The sequence below is a fragment of the Galeopterus variegatus genome, unplaced genomic scaffold, assembly GCF_000696425.1.
Source record: "Galeopterus variegatus unplaced genomic scaffold, G_variegatus-3.0.2 Scaffold745, whole genome shotgun sequence".
In the NCBI taxonomy this organism is placed as follows: domain Eukaryota; kingdom Metazoa; phylum Chordata; class Mammalia; order Dermoptera; family Cynocephalidae; genus Galeopterus; species Galeopterus variegatus.
In genome coordinates, this window is record NW_007726856.1 from 170428 (window position 1) to 186406 (window position 15979).

The window sequence follows — 15979 nt, forward strand, 5'->3', positions numbered from 1 at the left end:
GGGTTCGGATCCCACATACAGACCGGTTCCCGCTCACTGGCTGAGCGAGGTGCGGGAGCAACACCGAGGGTTGCGATCCCGTTGCCGGTCCCAGTCCGGTACGGGTGCGACACTGAGGGTTGCGCTCCGTTGCCGGACACGAAAAAAAAAAAAAAAGAAAAAAAAAAAAAAAAAAGTGAAACACACACACACCCATGTGCATGTGTGCACACTCTCACAGATTAGAAAAGAAAACAAAATGGAGATGGGGTAGGGAGGTACCAGGGCCAAAGGAGAAGGAAAGGAAGGGAAGAACACAGAATATTCAGGAGAGAGAAATGCCCCCCCCCTCCCCGGCTTATAATACCTATTACTCCCAAGGACCAAGAGTAGGAAGAAAAAAGAAAAAAATGCATTTATCACCATTTTGAAGCTAACTGAAATTCTAAAGGATAAATAAGGTGCAGTGCTTGCTCACAAAAATGGTGAATTAGTTTTCGTCTCTTGATATAAAGGATCTGTAGCAATTCAAGCACCTTCCCCTTTACTTATAAAACTAGTTTTCAATAAAATCCAAACAGCTGCTTATCTGTTTTAGAAAGCAATATTCCCATCCATGTTTGCTCTGCTTATACACACGAGTGAGTACCTGTGTGCACGTGTGAGTACCTGTGTGCACGTGTGAGCATGTGTGTGCACGTGTGAGCATGTGTGTGCACGCACAGCATAATTCTCACCAGCTTTGTAGCCAGAAAAGAAATGGCCACTTAAATAGGCCCTTACCTTTCTTTTTTTTTTTTTTTTTTTTTTTTTTTTTTTTCCGTGTCTGGCAACAGATCGCAACCCTCAGTGTTGCCCCCGTACCGGACCGGGGACCGGCAACGGGATTGCAACCCTCGGTGTTGCTCCTGCGCCTCGCTCAGCCAGTGAGCGGGAACCGGTCTGCATGTGGGATCCGAACCCTCGGGCGGGAGCGCCGCCACGCTTCCCAAGCAGCACACTTATCCAGTGCGCCACCGGCCTGGCCCGGCCCTTACCTTTCTTGGAAAAAACTTTTTGTTTGGGAAATTCCCAAGCACTATTGACATTCCGTAAGACCTTCAGCTTAGCATGACTAAATGCATTTCTGGTTTTGCCACCAGACGCTATCTACCAGCTGTAGAAAGAGCAGCTCCGTTTGCCGAAGTCTGTATGGGAGGTCAGGGTTCACAGTTTGTTGCTTACTCGATTATTGCCTGTTTCCTCCACTCAACCATAAGCTCTGTGAAGCAGAGATGGGTCCACCCTGCACATGGCACAGTAGCTCACACATAGTAGGCACCCAATACATATTTATTAATTGAGCATTTAATAATAGATATTAATTTATCCTGTGTCTAATTTATCTTTGGCAGCAGCACAGAAAAAAAAATGTCGGGTATAGAGTAATCAGTAAATACCTGTTGAAACACTCAATCAATGAATACATTCAGTTCTGAGGAATCAACAGGCCAACTGCTGTTACAGAAATTGGCTCCCAAATTGTATCTCATTATTCAGCTATTTAGAAAAGGAATTCACGATGATCAGGCCCAAAGATTTTACTGATGAGCTGATTTATATCCCCAGAGCCATTTTCCCTCTGCCTATCTTTTTATTTCACGCTTGTAGTCTGCAGGTTCTCCTACAAGAACATGTTTCCACACCTTCTCCCCTAGTCTGATGTTGGGGACCTGTAGCCCCACACCCCTTCTTGTGTGACCAGGCCTACGTGACAATCTGCTTGTGTCAGATGTCTGTGCTTACGGGATATCTGCCTCATAATCTGTTTGTGCCTGGGACGCTGTGCTCCTGGCTATGCAAGTCTACTCAAGAGTGACCTCTTATCTCCTTCCAAGTTTCTGCTTTCTTGTAAAGATTGGGGGCTTCTTTGCATCAGAGATTTTCTGACTTTGTTTCTTCTCAAAATCTTATCATATTCCTGCATTCCTAACTCCTTACAATATGCCTGCTTTTTCCTATATAAGATGTAACCTAAGAATCAATAAACGAGACTTGATTAGAATACTGTCTTGTCTCCCATCTCTCGTGTCTCTTGTCTCATCCCATTCCCACTCCCCCCTCCAGGGTCTGTGTTGAATATCCCGCGGGTCGGGACAGTCTGACACTTAAAGATCTGGCTGCCCGTACCTCTCTGTGGCCATCTATGTGTATGGAGCACATGCCAAAAGGGAGAGGGGGAAGGGGACTGGCTTGTTTGCTTGAATGAGAGATGAGCCCACCTTTCAGGTATTCAAACTCAATCATGTGCTGTCCAACAGCAACAAAACACGTTATCTTTGAGTTAATTAAATATAAATCATTGAAATGATCTGTCAAGCACAGGCCCCCATCTTGTCTGTAAAAGGAGTTTAACCATTGGAGATTCCATGACACTTTAATTAACCTTCACAGCCAATACAGTCACGTTCCTTAAGGACGAGGTGCATCCATGCTGTGCCGCAGACGACAGAGCATGGTCCAGCCGCACACTCCATCTCTCTCTCCCTTGAGTCGTCCCTCCTGCTCTCTCTCCTCTGCTGATCTGCAGCCCCTCTTCACTCTCTCTCTGCAGGCACACGCTGGGGTGGGGCAGCCTCAGAAGACAATGCCCTGTCCTAGGGGTTTGCTCTGTACAGCCCTCCTCTGGCTTAGACGTCAGCACAGGCAGGGGCACGTCGTCCATAATTCAAGGGGAGGGGGTGCAGCTGACCTCAGGCCTCCCCTCAAGGGCCACGTCTTGTTCTGCACTGATCATGGGCCCAGAGCCTAGTGAGTGCAGAATGGTGACTTACCTTCTGAGAATCCCTCTGCCATCCACGTATTTGCCTATCACAGAGCCGGATCTCTGTTTGCAGTTTGCTTTGGAAGCATCTGTGTTTGCCCTGGAGGCCTTGTCTTGCTGTAGAAACATAAAATGCCCTTAGATGCACTCTGCTGCCTTGCCCCAGTGTTGGAGCTGAAAGGTTTCCTTGCTCCCACCTCTTAGGTCAGGCTCTAAACAGAACTGGGATGTCAGGCCGCAGCGTGCTGGACTCCCTGTGGGCATCCGCACGCCCTTCTCTTCTGCCATCATCCCTCCCCAGAGTGCCCCCACCTCCCTTCCATTTGCTCAGATGAGCGGATACACAGTGTAGAGCCTGGGGTCCACCATGTTATTCTTCACAGAAGCACTGGCAATTTGCAAGAGGAAAAGAAGACATACATTTTTAATGAGTGGGAAAAATATTTATAGGCATAAAAAACTTCTGTGTATCTTTAATTCACATTCTTCTGTGTGGTTCTAATCCTTCTTTATCTCCAAAGTCCCCAGTATAATGAGAAAGGGAGCAGCCCAGAGGATCAATTAACCCAGTGCCCTGTCCATAGCTCCTATGCTGGCCTACGGTGTCTCAGATCTTTTGTGGAAGTGGGCTGGGTGTAGATAAATTGCTCAAACATCTGTAACAGAGAGCCTGGGTGGAGCAGGGGCTTACAAAGCCCTTTGCCAATGCTCCCTAGCAGATGTCTTCCAGGAGATGAGGGGGAGTTAGATCACAGGAAGAATCACTTGTTAATCAGCCATACCCATGGTTCCCAATGATTCTTAGTGAGACAGGAGGAGCTGCCATGCTCCTGGGGCCTCTGAAGGTATGGCTATAATGACTCCAAATTAATCTTTAATTATTATTCAGCATCAACATGATTTTATTCCTCTTTCTTTGGTTTCCCACTGGAGTTCATAATTCCATCCCCCTTTCAAAGCAGAATGAGTTGGCAGTTGAAGGGAGGCGAGGTGAAGGAATTAGGGTGACATTTGGTTGGAAATTTTAAAATAAATTCAGTGTTACTTCTAAAACAATTATAACCATTATCATCATCAAACAAACATGTGTAGGCTTAAGTCTTGCTCTAACAGTACACATACGTGGGTGGCAGAGATGTTTGCTGCCAGTCAGGGATATAAAAGAAATGGTGTGCAACCAGGTCCCTCGGGGATTTGCAGTTATAAACCAGGTTGCACCTATTTGAGGGCAAACTCATGCTGATTGTATTTAGGTTGTTGTTCAGCTAAGGGTCCCGTACACATCACCCTGTTTACAAGAATTAAAAAAAAATCCTTATAATATGGGTGGTGGGGAAGGATAAGTATTCCATCTCCTCTTGTGGCAGTTGGTGTCATGGTCTGGGTGGCTAATGACTTGCCCAGGGACACACATGAGATTCACGGCGTGATGATCCTGACAATTAGCAGGTTGCATCGATCAATCCGCCCCTGTTTTTTTCCCCTTCAGAGCATCCATGGCTCCTGTCTAAAGCGGGGGTGAGTAGGGAACATGAAATCTTAGTTTTTGTTAACACGGCCCACAGTGAAGAGCTTTAAATAAGTACAGGATTGCGTGCTACTGGGCAAGTATGTAGGCACGGTGCTCAGGTACAGAACAGCAGGCGTCCCTACAGGGCAGAAAAGAATTGCACATAAAATCAACTGTGCAAATCATGAAATACACATTTTTAATTTGTTCTATAACAGTGTAAAAATGCAAAATTGTCATCGAGAGATAAAAATTTAAATGAAGAAAAAAACTGTGAGCATTTTGGTTTAAAAGTGATAATGACATTTCAACTGCGCCGTCTCACAGATAGAACTATCATTTCTGCATCTAAGAAACGTGTGACCCTCACAAATATTTCAGTCTTGTTGTGCCAAGAGGAAAGTGTGTCTTTTCAAGGAAAATTAACACACTGTTACCTAGTAGGCCACCCTGCATGTTTATTATTTGCAAAAAATCTCTTGCCATTGTTCTGCCCAAATAGAAAGGATCAGATTCCAGTGTCAGGACATTCTTGGGCCAGTCCTAACACAGATTTGGCTGCCCCTGGACCACAGTCCTTGTCCAGCCACCCTCACCCCCACCCCCCGAAAAGGAGCCCTGGCCAATTACCTGAAAACGTATGTCCCGCTCATCCCGAAGGTGCTTGTTCCTTTCCCTGTGGACAGTGAAGGGCAATCTGTTCAGACATGGAGTTCGCAGCTGACAGATCCAAAGCAGTCGATTTGCCATTCAGACAGGTGCAGGGGGAGGCTTGGTGTGGAAGGCCCGGGGACTGTGTGAGATGTCTTTCCTTAGGGATGTGGTTCATGGCTGAAGATTGTGTGTAAATCAGCTCAGAGACAGGGGGATGGACAGGATGGCCTGTGACACCCATGGCCCTGCAGGATCATGCACAGCCTCTCCTATCACTAGGGGATGACTTCCCTAGTGAACTTGCTACTGGGCTCTCTGTCTGTGAACCACTCATGCATGCACTCACCCAAACGTCTCCTGGGCACCCACTTCATGCTAGGCACTATTCTGGCCATCAAGGCCACCCCAATGCACAGAACAAAAAGTTCCTGCCTCAGGGAACTTGTATTTTAGTGGGGTAGGGGTGGGGTGGGGTGGGTAATTGATCTTTAGAAAATAAAGCAGGAAAGAGGAATAAGGAGGGTGGAGGGTATTTCAACTAGAGTGGTTGGGGAAGGCCTCCCTGAAAGGGCAGCACCTGAGCAGAGGCTTAAAGGAGGGGAGAGCAGGTTGGCAGGTATCTGGGAGTGGGGGGCGGCAGGGAAGCATTCCAGGCAGAGGAGACAGCAAGGACAGAGCCCTGAGTTGGGGTAGACCTGGTGTGTGTGAAAAACTGAAAAGAGGGCAGTGGAGTGCTCAAAGGAGATGAGGTTGGGGGAAAAACGGGGGGCAGGAGGCATCTGCCCACTTGCAGCCTTGCAGGCCACTGTAAGAACTTTGATTTTTACTCCAAATGAGATACGAAGCCACGGGGGTGGGGAGGGCAGCAGAGGAGTGTCGTGATCTGACTCCAGTTTTAAAAGGATCCCCTGAGGGCCGGCCCGGTGGCACACTGCTACAGTGCACCGCTTGGGAAGCGCGGCGGCGCTCCCGCTGAGGGTTCGGATCCCACGTGCAGACCGGCGGCTCACTGGCTGAGCGAGGAGCGGGGGCAGCTCCGAGGGTTGCGATCCCATTGCCGGTCCCGGTCCGGTACGGGCGCGACACTGAGGGTTGCGATCCGTTGCCGGTCACAAAAAAAGACAAAAAGACAAAAATAAAAATAAAAAATAAAAGGATCCCCTGAACATTGTGCCCTAGGGCAGGGCCCTGAGAATTGGGTGATACTTTTAGCAACACGGAGGTCGTTGGTGACCTGGACAAGAACTGTCCCAGTAGAAGAGAGGTTGGTAAAGCCTGACGGGAAGATTGAGAATGCCAAGAAACGGAGGCAGTGAATGTAAACAACTCTTTTGAAAGTTCTATTGTGAAGAGACTGAAGAAATGGGAAGTAGCCGGATGGGGAGGCGAGGACAAGGGATGTCGGGTAAGAAATCCTGTAGTACACTTGTAGGTCCCTCCAAAAGGGAGACTGACGATGGAGGAGAGAGACGACAAGGAATGCTGGAACAGTCCTTGAGGAAGCAGGAAGGGATGGGACCGCATTCTAGGGCAGGAGCTGGGAAGGGGGTTGCTCCTTTGCTAGGAGCACGGGAGCCCAGGCTCTGCAACAGGAAGGCAGGGGCGCGGCACAGAAGGGCTCTGGAGCTCTCCTGCAAAGGTTCTGGCATCTGTGAAGCAGGAGTGTGAGCCTGAGGATGGGAAAGGGGAGCCAGGGGCTTGGTGGAAAAGTAGAGTGGGGAGGTGAGTGGACTCGACGCAGCACGACTGCAGAGTGCACTTGAGGTTAATGGCTGGGAATTTCACCCATTGATGCAAGAGGCTGAGAGGGTGAGCCAGGTGACCTCAAAGTGCCTTGCAGTCTTGTGATTCTGTGACTCTTCTGGCCAGTGTCCTTTGGACGCATCCACACTTCGATGGGGAAGGGAGGGCACGGCAATGGTGGGGCCCTGCTTGTCACAGTGCAGCCACTTACTGGGTACTTAGTGTGGACGAGGCTGCCACGTGTGCCATGCGCTGCAGGAGTAGATGTCAGCAGGCCTGAGGCATAACAACCAGGGCAACTGACCCCGACTCCCCCAGTGTTGCAGAAAACCAGCCATGTGCTGGGCTTGTTTTCAGTGACCTGCGTGTCATGAGCAGGCAGCACTCAGCCAGGGAGTCAGGAGGGACGTGGCGGGCATTTCATAAACACTGAGAATGGCAAAGTGAGCGTGTCAGGCTGGAAGGACCCTCACTCTGTGCGGCAGTATGTTTGTGGCCTCGTCGCTGGTGAGGACTTGTGGAGACCTGGGAGGTCACACCTTTATTGGAGGCTATGCCGTGTGGTTTCCTGCTCAGTGTGGTCATCTCCATGCACAAGCTTCAGTATTTGAAGAAATGCTACGCTCTTCAAATACATCTGCTTCGTTCACATCGCTAGCCTTTGTGATTCCCACTCACACGAATCATCTAACGCTCAGAAGAAGCCTGTGAGCTAGGATGAGAACATTAAGACTCGAATTGGTTGAGTCAACTGCCCATGATTATACCAGCTAATGAGGGGCAGTGCTGGGTCTTGAACTACATCCAGCCCCAAAGTGCATGCTCCTGACCGAGTGCCCTGAAATTGCTTCCGTTTGCCCCCGTCTGCATTAGGATGGCAGCCCTCCTCACCTTGTCACATACCAGCCACTGACCTGATCCCACCCCACCACATTCCCACTGGCCTCCTCACCTCACCCCACCCCAACATCATTTCCTTCCTTGACTCCTGTGATTGCACTGTGAAGGAAAAACCTGCCACAGGGCCTTCCCTCCCACCTCGGCTTCCATCACCTGGCAGTGTGAGCCTGGCAGCCGTGTGATAGCACAGCAAGGCTTCAGGCCTCTCTGCATGTTAGAAAAACCCAGCAGTGTTTGCAGAACACTGTCTTGGCATTCTCTGTGCTCACTCTCTTTGAATCTGCCCTTTATTTTTTCCTGTGTACAATAGAAAAAAAGGAGGAAATAAAACACCAAACCCAACTTGTCCTTGTATGTCTTGTCCTCTTCCCTTTACTAAAGCCTTTCAAAGAATCAAGACCTTCTCTCAGCTGGTTTAGAACTTGGCCACCTAAGAGTCCCCTTCCAGCTCCCCTGACTTCGGCGGCCTGACGGAATCACGTGTTCAGTGGAGCAGGCCTGGAATGTATTAAGTTGAAGCACTTTTCAATTTAGGGGCATCACAGATGCCAGACACAGCAGCCTAACCTTGTTTTTACAAAAAGAAGAATAAAAACAAAAACTTTGTAGTTTCCAGCTCCCCTGACTTCGGCGGCCTGACGGAATCACGTGTTCAGTGGAGCAGGCCTGGAACGTATTAAGTTGAAGCACTTTTCAATTTAGGGGCATCACAGATGCCAGACACAGCAACCTAACCTTGTTTTTACAAAAAGAAGAATAAAAACAAAAACTTTGTAGTATATCTGGGAGGCGATCCAGAACCACTGGTGTTCTGTGCATCAGAACCCAAGCTCCAGTTCAGCACCATCCCCCAGAGGCGCTCGGCGGGCAGCAGGTGGAGTAACTTAAAAACTGCATAGGCAAAACTGAAAATGCCGTCTTTCCCTACACAAGTTTGGGTTTTTTGGCACATTACAAACCAGTGAACTTTGAATTTATTACAGTGAGTTTCAGAAGTCCGGGAAACTCCTTTCTTGGTGCACTGTGTATGATTCATTTACTCATTCAACAAGCGCGAACTGAATACAGCCAGATATGGACTCCGATCCTGGCTCCACCAGTTAAGTAGATGTGTCACTTGTGGCAAATTACTTCATTCCTCTAATATCAATTTCCTCATCAGTTACTTCCTGCATTAGCAACTACCCTACTCCTCTGGCACAGATTAGATGATCAATCCAGTTACACTCCAACTTAAGCAAGTACCATGCACGGTACTGTGAGAGACACAAGAAGAATGAGGCCAAGCCTAACTGCAAAGAGGAATAAACTGGAGAGGGAGGTGGGCGTGCGTGCAAATGGACTAAACATAACAGAGTGGGTGGTACTCAGCGTTTGGAACAACACGGTAGGGGCCGGGGAATGAGGGTGCGCCCTGAGCAGCTGTTTTTCCAGCACATAGGCAGGGAAGACACCCTCCGACTGGCCCTTCCAACCTGAGGCTTCTGGGAGGTGCTCTCTGCACAATCCAGAGCCCACGCACCTGAGGAAATCCAGCTGCTTCAGGAGCCCAGACTTCTCCCGCTGCAGGCTCTCGGTGACACGGTACACTTCCCTGCGGAGGCAAACACAGCATGATGACGGCTGCTGGTCTGGGGAGGGGAGCTGCCAGGGCACTGGGGACAGAGGGGACTAGAGGAATGTGTGGCTTCCTCTGGAGAGCACCTACTGTGTGCAGGGGCTTACGGTCATTATCTCAGTTTTCCCAGGCTCCAAACCGCCCTGTCCTACCCAGACTTCTGGGAATTAGAATCAATATTCTTCTCCAGCCCGATCTTGGAGGGCGAGAGCAGATCCCCACCCCCACCCCCGATGCTGGTTCAATTTGTTTTCAGGAGCTTTAGGGGAATCATTTTTCCTTTCCTACCTTCCCCCAAAGTCCCCAATCTGTTCCCAGATACGTGGGATTTCCTCTGTGGGGCATTCATTTCTTTAATTTAGACTTTTTGTTTTTCATCTCTAGCTGTAGATCAGAAATTGAATGTCTCCATTACAATCAGTCATCTGTATCACGGTGTGAATGTGTCAATCAAACCAGGGGTTTTGAAGAAGGGAGAGGCTGAGAGGCTTACACAGGGTGACTGTGACTTGGAGTGGAGGCAGGGTTTGTTCACATCCATGACCTCAACACAGAGCTTGGCCTGGAGGTGTAGTCAACAAATAAAGAACGAATGGACGGAGGGAGAGAACGATGAGGGGAGAGAATAAGGAACAGAGGGAGAGAGACAGGAAGGAAGGGGTAGACTGGGGAGGCTTCAGCACTACTCCAGCGAAAAAGAAAAGAAAAAAACCAAAACAGAATTGGGTGATGCTGGGAAACTTTCTTAACTCCACAGTTCTGCCTCCGTCTTTTCCTCTGAGATCTACACCATGTTTTAGAAAGTTTTAAGTCGCCCTTCAATCTTACTGCGAAGAGTCCGTAGTTCCACATTTCCAAACCACGGCATAGTTCTTAGTGTAGGAAGCATCTTGCAGCCTGATAATGCGTCACTTTCCACCAGCCATCAGGCAAGGCCGGGCAAGGACAGTCACCCCTATGCCACCCCGTGGACACCATCACTGAGCTGGCGAAAACAGCAATAGCACGCTGGGTCCGTGGGACTCTCCCACCGAGCTCCTGAGAACCTGATTCCTTAAGTGGATCTGTGTTTCTTTTCTTTTTTCCCCTTTATAGAATAATTATAAAGTCAATTTACGACAATAACAGACTGAATCAAATTCCAAGTTCACCTCAAACAATCCTAATTAAGCAACAAATCTTCTCTGGCTCCTGTGGAGCTGCAAATTCCTAACATTTTATTACCAATTATATTTAATTTCAACTTGAGAAAAAAACAATGTATTTCCCATTATCCAAACTGGGTCCCCAAGTCCCCCGTCTAGGACCTGCTCTGATTAGCACTACATGAGCAGAGCTGCCCGTTCCTGCTGTGCCCTGGGAACTGAAGATCGCCTGCGCCTGGCTTTCTGGCTCCCCCGCCCTGCCCTGGCTCCTGCTTCTCTCCAGCAGCAGCCAGAAGCAGACAGCTTTTCCTCTGCTAAGGAAAACCACTCATCAGCAACCTAAGGTCTGGGTTCTCACACAGTGTTTAGTAGCCAGTTCCTAAATTCTCGGTCTTCTCTGGCCCTGCCTACACAGCACTGGTGCCTGTTGGAGCTATACAAACACATGCACATACACATATGCATTACATATATGTGCAAATATATGTATCTCTCTTTGTCTAGTAAACATGTATCTATTTGGATATTTGTACACACATATACACAGACACATATATTCAGATTTTTCGTGTGTCAACAAAAAGAAAGGCACTTATGAGAAAAAAAGGACACTTGGATATTTGACTAAATGACCTTTAAAGTCCTTCTAACCCAGAGGTTCTAAAGTCTATACCTGGGTAACATGTAAACCGAAAGGGAAAGAACTGGCGGTTTTTTGGAGTCGTAATTGGCGAGAGGTTTATGTTACCATTAGGGAACTGTTGTTGGCTTTGTTTTTAGGAGAAAGATGAGATACGGAACACTCTACAAAACATATTGTCAAGTGAAAAATGCAAGCAAACGCAGAAGCATATGCTCAGTGTGCCAACATTTTGTAAAGGAGGACAGCGCACACACGTGTGCGTGTGTGTGTGCTGGCACATACATAGCGTTCTCTGGGTGGGCCCACAAGAAACCGTGACAGGTGGCCTCTATGTGACTGTGGGGTCACTGGGAATCAGACCTCTTTTTGACTGTATATCCTTTTCTGCTTTGTGAATTTTGTGGCTTATCGTAAACTACCTACTCAAAATAAAAGTTAATTAAAAAATAATAGAGAGGTCTGGTTTTCAGCTGACCTTTGTCTTTATATTATCTCCCTACTTTATAGCTCCTTCTTTATCTCACTTTAAAATCTAGACCTCCCACCTTGAGCATCTTCAGAGAACAGGAAAATTCATTTTGCCTGTTCAGAATTCTTGCTGATAAATGACCACCCTCTGCCCTCCCAGCTGCTCTGAAGCAGCATCAGGCCACAAGACGTCGCCAGGGGAAGCACAGGAACACCAGGAGAACTAGGCTCTGTCTCTGTTTTCTGGCACTAACTAGCTGTGTGGCTTTGGGTTGGTCACTACACCTCTCTGAGCCTCAGTTTCCTCCTGTATAAAACGAAGGAGGTGGATTAGCACACTAAGGTCCTCTCAGTGGTGTTGGTCTGCAATTCTGTCCTACAGAGAACAAGCCAAACTCTGTGGCACTGCTCTCCTGGCCTCCCTGGATGGACAGGCCGTGCTCTCCTGGGTCCCAGCATGCTTCCCAGCTGCATACGCTTCTTAAAAGCGAGTAGTGAAGCTTCTGGAATCATATTTCTCTCTTCCTCCCAATGCTCCTTCCCTCTTTTTCAATTCCCAACCTCCAGAGATTGTGTCTCTGCTTGGTTAATTAAGATAAGTCTTCAGCAAGCTCTAAATCCACACGCTGTGATGTGATGCTCTAGCTCTGGTGTTTATCTACATTTGCTGTTCTAATGCCTGTGCCTTCAGATGTTTGTTGCTTTTAAGACTTGATTGAGTTTTAAGAGCTCGAATCCTTAACTCTGTAACATTAAATGCCTGTGTCTTGCTGAACTGCTCTCAATGAGGAGGAACTGATTTTGCTTATCCACAATGAAATATGCTGTCCTTCCACAACTGGTCATCCAAGAATTGGAGTGCAGGGGCTTTGTTTTGTTTTAAGTCAGTTACCTGAGTCTTTTTTTTTTTTTTAAATTAGAGATATCTTACTAGGGTAAAATTCCCAGTCCAAATATTTTCTCTCTCTTACCCCACGCAATCAGCCCCAGATGGTACAGGACTCCACACATGAGCCAAAGTGGTAGAACAAGTTGATTTAGGCCTATGCACCAAAATTTTACCAGTGGTCAAGACAGAGTGAGAGCTTTCCCTTTTGAACAAGGGTAGTTAACATCTGAAAAGCATTGAGCGCTGGTAAGTAATACTGCCCGTTTCCCTGAAATCAGACTTTCAGTACTACCCGGTAACTTTCAGGACCAGAAACACACTTACCTTTTGCAGCATGAGTGAATGAATGAAGTATACATGAATGAATGAGTGAGCCAGTCCTACTGTTGTATAAATATTTTCTGGCTGTCTCATTCTCTGGGGGGCAGTCAGCAAGATGTGCCTAGCACTTAGCATCTTGGGACAGTTACTTAAAACCTCTGAACCTCAGTTTCCTCTTCTATAAATCAGAGTTGGTAATGACAGTAGCTGCCATATCAGGATGCTGTAAAGGTCAGATGAGATTATGCTGAATTGTTGACATAAGTGGGATATGTTGAATGCCCAGCACAGTAACTAGCATGAAACAGTTTCCAATAAATGTCTGTCAAATGAATAAGTCCATGAATATATGGATAAATGAATAAATAAATAAACATGTGAGATTCCTCTGCCCTGCGGCTCAGAGTGCCTTTGTCCTCATAAACTAACACTCCCAAGACAGGACAAATGACTGATTCCTCCGTGGCTCCTCTTGTCTGTCAAATGAATAAGTCCATGAATATATGGATAAATGAATAAATAAATAAACATGTGAGTTTCCTCTGCCCTGCGGCTCAGAGTGCCTTTGTCCTCATAAACTAACACTCCCAAGACAGGACAAATGACTGATTCCTCCGTGGCTCCTCTCGTTTAAGGTGGCCCCTCTCCCCACCCCCACCTCCACCTCCGATTCTTCCTCAGGTGTGTCTGTGCCGAGCAAGTGGAACCAGGCTTGGACACCAAAAGCAGTGCACAGGCAAACCGGCCCTGGCAATGTGGGGCCCACACGGTCTAATCAGAGGGACAGTGGTGGAAAAGGGGCAGAACTGGGGCATGGCTCCAGAGCACAGCCACACACCCCATCACATTCTATGCTGATCTCGGAAGGCTTCCTGCTTCACGCGGGTTCACTTCCTCTCCCAGGTCTCGAAACGACGACAGTGACCTGTGGTTTGTCCGCTCACTCAGCATTTGCTCACAGACTGCCTCATATTTGCTGATGGAATAACATGTGTTTCTAATCACATAAATTTTCTGAGAACAGGGCTGTCTATTTCTTGTCAATCCTGGGCAATGCTCGGCACAGGACCGGTCTGCTTACCAGTCTCAGAATCCTAGAAGAGGGTTAGAAGAGGTCTCATCTCAGGGAACCGTGAGTCCGGAGCAAGGAGATAGGGTCACTGAGAGGGGGGATAACATGCCCACAGCGGGGGACAGAGCTGGAGGCCGGCAGAAGGGGTACACACAGGCCAGACTCACCTCTCCTTCTCCTGGTGGAGTTTGTCGGCCTCTTGCTGCAGGCTTTCCAGCTGCCCCTGAGCACACTGAGAGGGGGGATAACATGCCCACAGCGGGGGACAGAGCTGGAGGCCGGCAGAAGGGGTGCACACAGGCCAGACTCACCTCTCCTTCTCCTGGTGGAGTTTGTCGGCCTCTTGCTGCAGGCTTTCCAGCTGCCCCTGAGCATCCTGGAGCTCCCAGGTGGTCCGCTCCAGCTCCTGGGCCAGCTCCTGGTTCGCGAGCTTCAGCTTGGTGTTCTCAGCCTTGGTTTCGTGCTTGTCGCTATGCAGGGCTGTGCACTGGCCTTCCAGCTGGGAAGGAATGGGGAGCAGAGGGCAAGGCTGAGCAGCCACCGTCGTCCCTGCCGGCCTCACCTTGCTCTCTGTCTTGGAGGGAGGGACCGCCCCTGCTACCCCTCACCACCTGCAAGCCCAAATAGCATCTCCCTGTCTCCATGTAGGCTGTCCAGGGGGAGCTGCCCTGTTCAAAAAGACCCCTAGGCAAAGAAATTCCACAGTCCATCTGTGTCTCTCATCTCAAAGTCAGAATGGTCTTGAGATTTAATCTAAATCCCGCGTGTCGCCCCTTAAGCCAACTTCTTTCCCGTGGTCCTTAATTGACATGGAGAACAGCTAAGAAGCATTCTTTATAGAACAATCCTTCCCAGTTTTGAATGCTGATGGTAAACCTATTTATTTCTTTTTCTTCTCTCAGCTAAAGAAGTACAATTCCATCAATCTAAAGAAACTTCGTGGGGTAGCCAGGAGCCCTGGACATTCTTGGGGAATAACTGAAACAGGTCAAACAGAGCATATACCTTTTCTCATGCCCCTAAAGCAACTAAAAAACCTGATTTGTATAACTTCAGCTTTTCTCGACTGGTAATTATGCTTTGCAGAGCTTCCAGCCTCTCACCAGAGGAAGAATGAAACCAAGGTAAATATCTCATAGTAAATCTGGTTTAGTGAATGTGGACGGGAAGGGGAGGAGGAGGCAAGAACGAGATCTTTTGTGTGATCCTCTAGAGGCTCCTGTGCGATCAGGCAGCACGCAGTAACTAAATCGAGTGGCAGTCATTCATGCGAGGCATGTGTCTCACTGAGAGGACTTAATGCATAATGGCGAGGAGGAGAAAAGGAAGGAGAAGCAAGGCGCGGCTGTGGACTGGGGAGCAGGAAGGCAGATAGCAGTTCCCGGAGCTGAAATCATCTCCTGCAGAAAGGAAAAACCCCAAATCCATACATAGCTTATGAAGCAGCAGTGGGACAGCCTCTTGCCTTAGCAGGCATGTCTTCAAGTGTATTTTAATGTGCTCCTAAAGATAGCCTCCTCTATTCAAATGGAAGCAATGTGTCTGGGTTTGTCCAGGGCTGGATTCCTTCCAGCACCAGACAAAACGAACCAGCAGACCGATAGCACCCTGGCCTCTCTCCCCAGAGCCCTTGCTATGGAGAGGAGGCCACTGAGCATGAAGTTTGTCCAGGTAATCAATCTTCCTGGGGCCATTAACCAGGCATTCCCAGCCATAGAGACATTGCCCTGCAGAGTGCACCACCCGGCCTGCCTCCTGTAGGCTCTGGTGTATCAGAGAGGAGCTTCTGGTGTCTGCAGCTGTCCTGCCAAGTTAGGGGAACTGTCACACAGGAGGCTGACGAACCTTGTCCGGGCATGTGGGCAGACTGGGGAGGGACAGACTGACCTCTAAAGAGCCTTTTCCAGCTGGTGCTACCCATGGCCACCCTGAAGGAAACAAACTTGCCTGCAGCCTCCCCCCACATATCAGTGACTAGGCAATGTCCCTTGCACCTCAGCATTTCTCTCTTTCTTACACAGGATGCAGGAAACAAATGCAAGTTCTGGCATTCCATGGCTCCTGGGCTTCATGATTTGAGGATGTCTGCAGACCCTCATGGGGGAGCTCTTGGTAACTTTTCCAAGTTAAACACTGGGTGTGGGAGAAGTAAGGACTTTATCTTGGGATCACCTGTGACTTTAAATGATATCTTTTGTACAGTTAAATGGTTCTTCTTAGATGAAAAAAAAAAG

General features: G+C 48.4%; 1 protein-coding gene across 1 annotated transcript in view; it reads right to left on the bottom strand.

Annotated features, from left to right (window-relative positions):
- Positions 1-15979, bottom strand: part of CRACR2A (calcium release activated channel regulator 2A) — a 65945-nt gene that overhangs the window by 19042 nt on the left and 30924 nt on the right. Inside the window, exons 7-10 of the mRNA XM_008572017.1 lie at positions 14057-14244; positions 9112-9183; positions 4923-4968; positions 2793-2899 (exon numbers count right to left, since the gene is read on the bottom strand). Of these exons, the coding sequence (XP_008570239.1) occupies positions 2793-2899; positions 4923-4968; positions 9112-9183; positions 14057-14244 (413 nt within the window). The remainder of the gene's footprint in view (positions 1-2792; positions 2900-4922; positions 4969-9111; positions 9184-14056; positions 14245-15979) is intronic.